At 39.0% G+C, this 924-nt stretch overlaps 1 protein-coding gene across 1 annotated transcript in view; it reads left to right on the top strand.

Annotated features, from left to right (window-relative positions):
* The window catches only part of HERC6 (HECT and RLD domain containing E3 ubiquitin protein ligase family member 6), a gene marked incomplete at its 5' end in the record, with an annotated part of 84,727 nt that overhangs the window by 20,164 nt on the left and 63,639 nt on the right, over positions 1–924 (top strand). The window contains one exon of the mRNA XM_011933031.1: positions 626–746. Within this exon, the coding sequence (XP_011788421.1) occupies positions 626–746 (121 nt within the window). The remainder of the gene's footprint in view (positions 1–625; positions 747–924) is intronic.

A 924-nucleotide genomic window follows, 5' to 3' on the forward strand; every position in this document is an offset into this window, starting at 1 on the left:
TGGTCTCGATCTCCTGACCTCGCGATCCGCCCGTCTCGGCCTCCCAAAGTGCTGGGATTACAGGCTTGAGCCACCGACAACATGATGTTTTGATCCATGTGTACATTGTGAAATGATTACCATAATCAAGCTAGTTAACATATGCATCACCTCACAGAATTATCTTTTTTTTCTGGTTAGAATCTTTAAGATCTACTCTCTTAGTAATTTTCATATATGAAGCACATTATTAACTCTAGTCACCATGCTGTACAATACATCACCAAGGTGCCCAGTTTTTAAGGAAATGCTAATGATTTTTTTAAAAAAAATTGTGTAGAGATGAGGTCTTGCTGTATTGTCCAGGCTAGTCTCAAACTCCTGGCCTCAAGCAATCCTCCTGCCATGGCCTCCCAAAGTGCTGGGATTACAGGTGTGAGCTACTGTGCCCGACCCCAGCGATTTTTCATGTTTAATGTGTTAACTCAACATACACTATTAGAAAGAATAAAGGATCTCTCCTATTTATGTAGAGCTTGTGTTTCACAGAGTGCTCCCATATTAACTCTTGTAAGACACTTAATCAGTAAGCTTTTAGTTACCTTTTTAAACCTGAAATTAATTTGATTCTTCCTTTGCTAAGCAGGATGGGAAAGTGTTCACATTTGGAGACAATAGCTCTGGACAGCTGGGATACAGCCCCACTCCTGAGAAGAGAGGTCCACAACTTGTGGAAAGAATTGATGGCCTAGTTTCGCAGATAGATTGTGGAAGGTAATAGGCTGCTTCTTCTTAGCGTGTGTAGACAGTGTTATATTTTATTACTTAGAAATGACTCACATGGAATGTTATCAAACCTTAAAACCCTAAAATATGTGGTTGCTCTTTTTATAGAGCATTTTCCTGCCTGAAAATTTACTTATTTCAAATATAGTTTAATCTTTC

This window comes from Colobus angolensis, unplaced genomic scaffold (genome assembly GCF_000951035.1).
Source record: "Colobus angolensis palliatus isolate OR3802 unplaced genomic scaffold, Cang.pa_1.0 Scaffold123, whole genome shotgun sequence".
NCBI lineage: Eukaryota > Metazoa > Chordata > Mammalia > Primates > Cercopithecidae > Colobus > Colobus angolensis.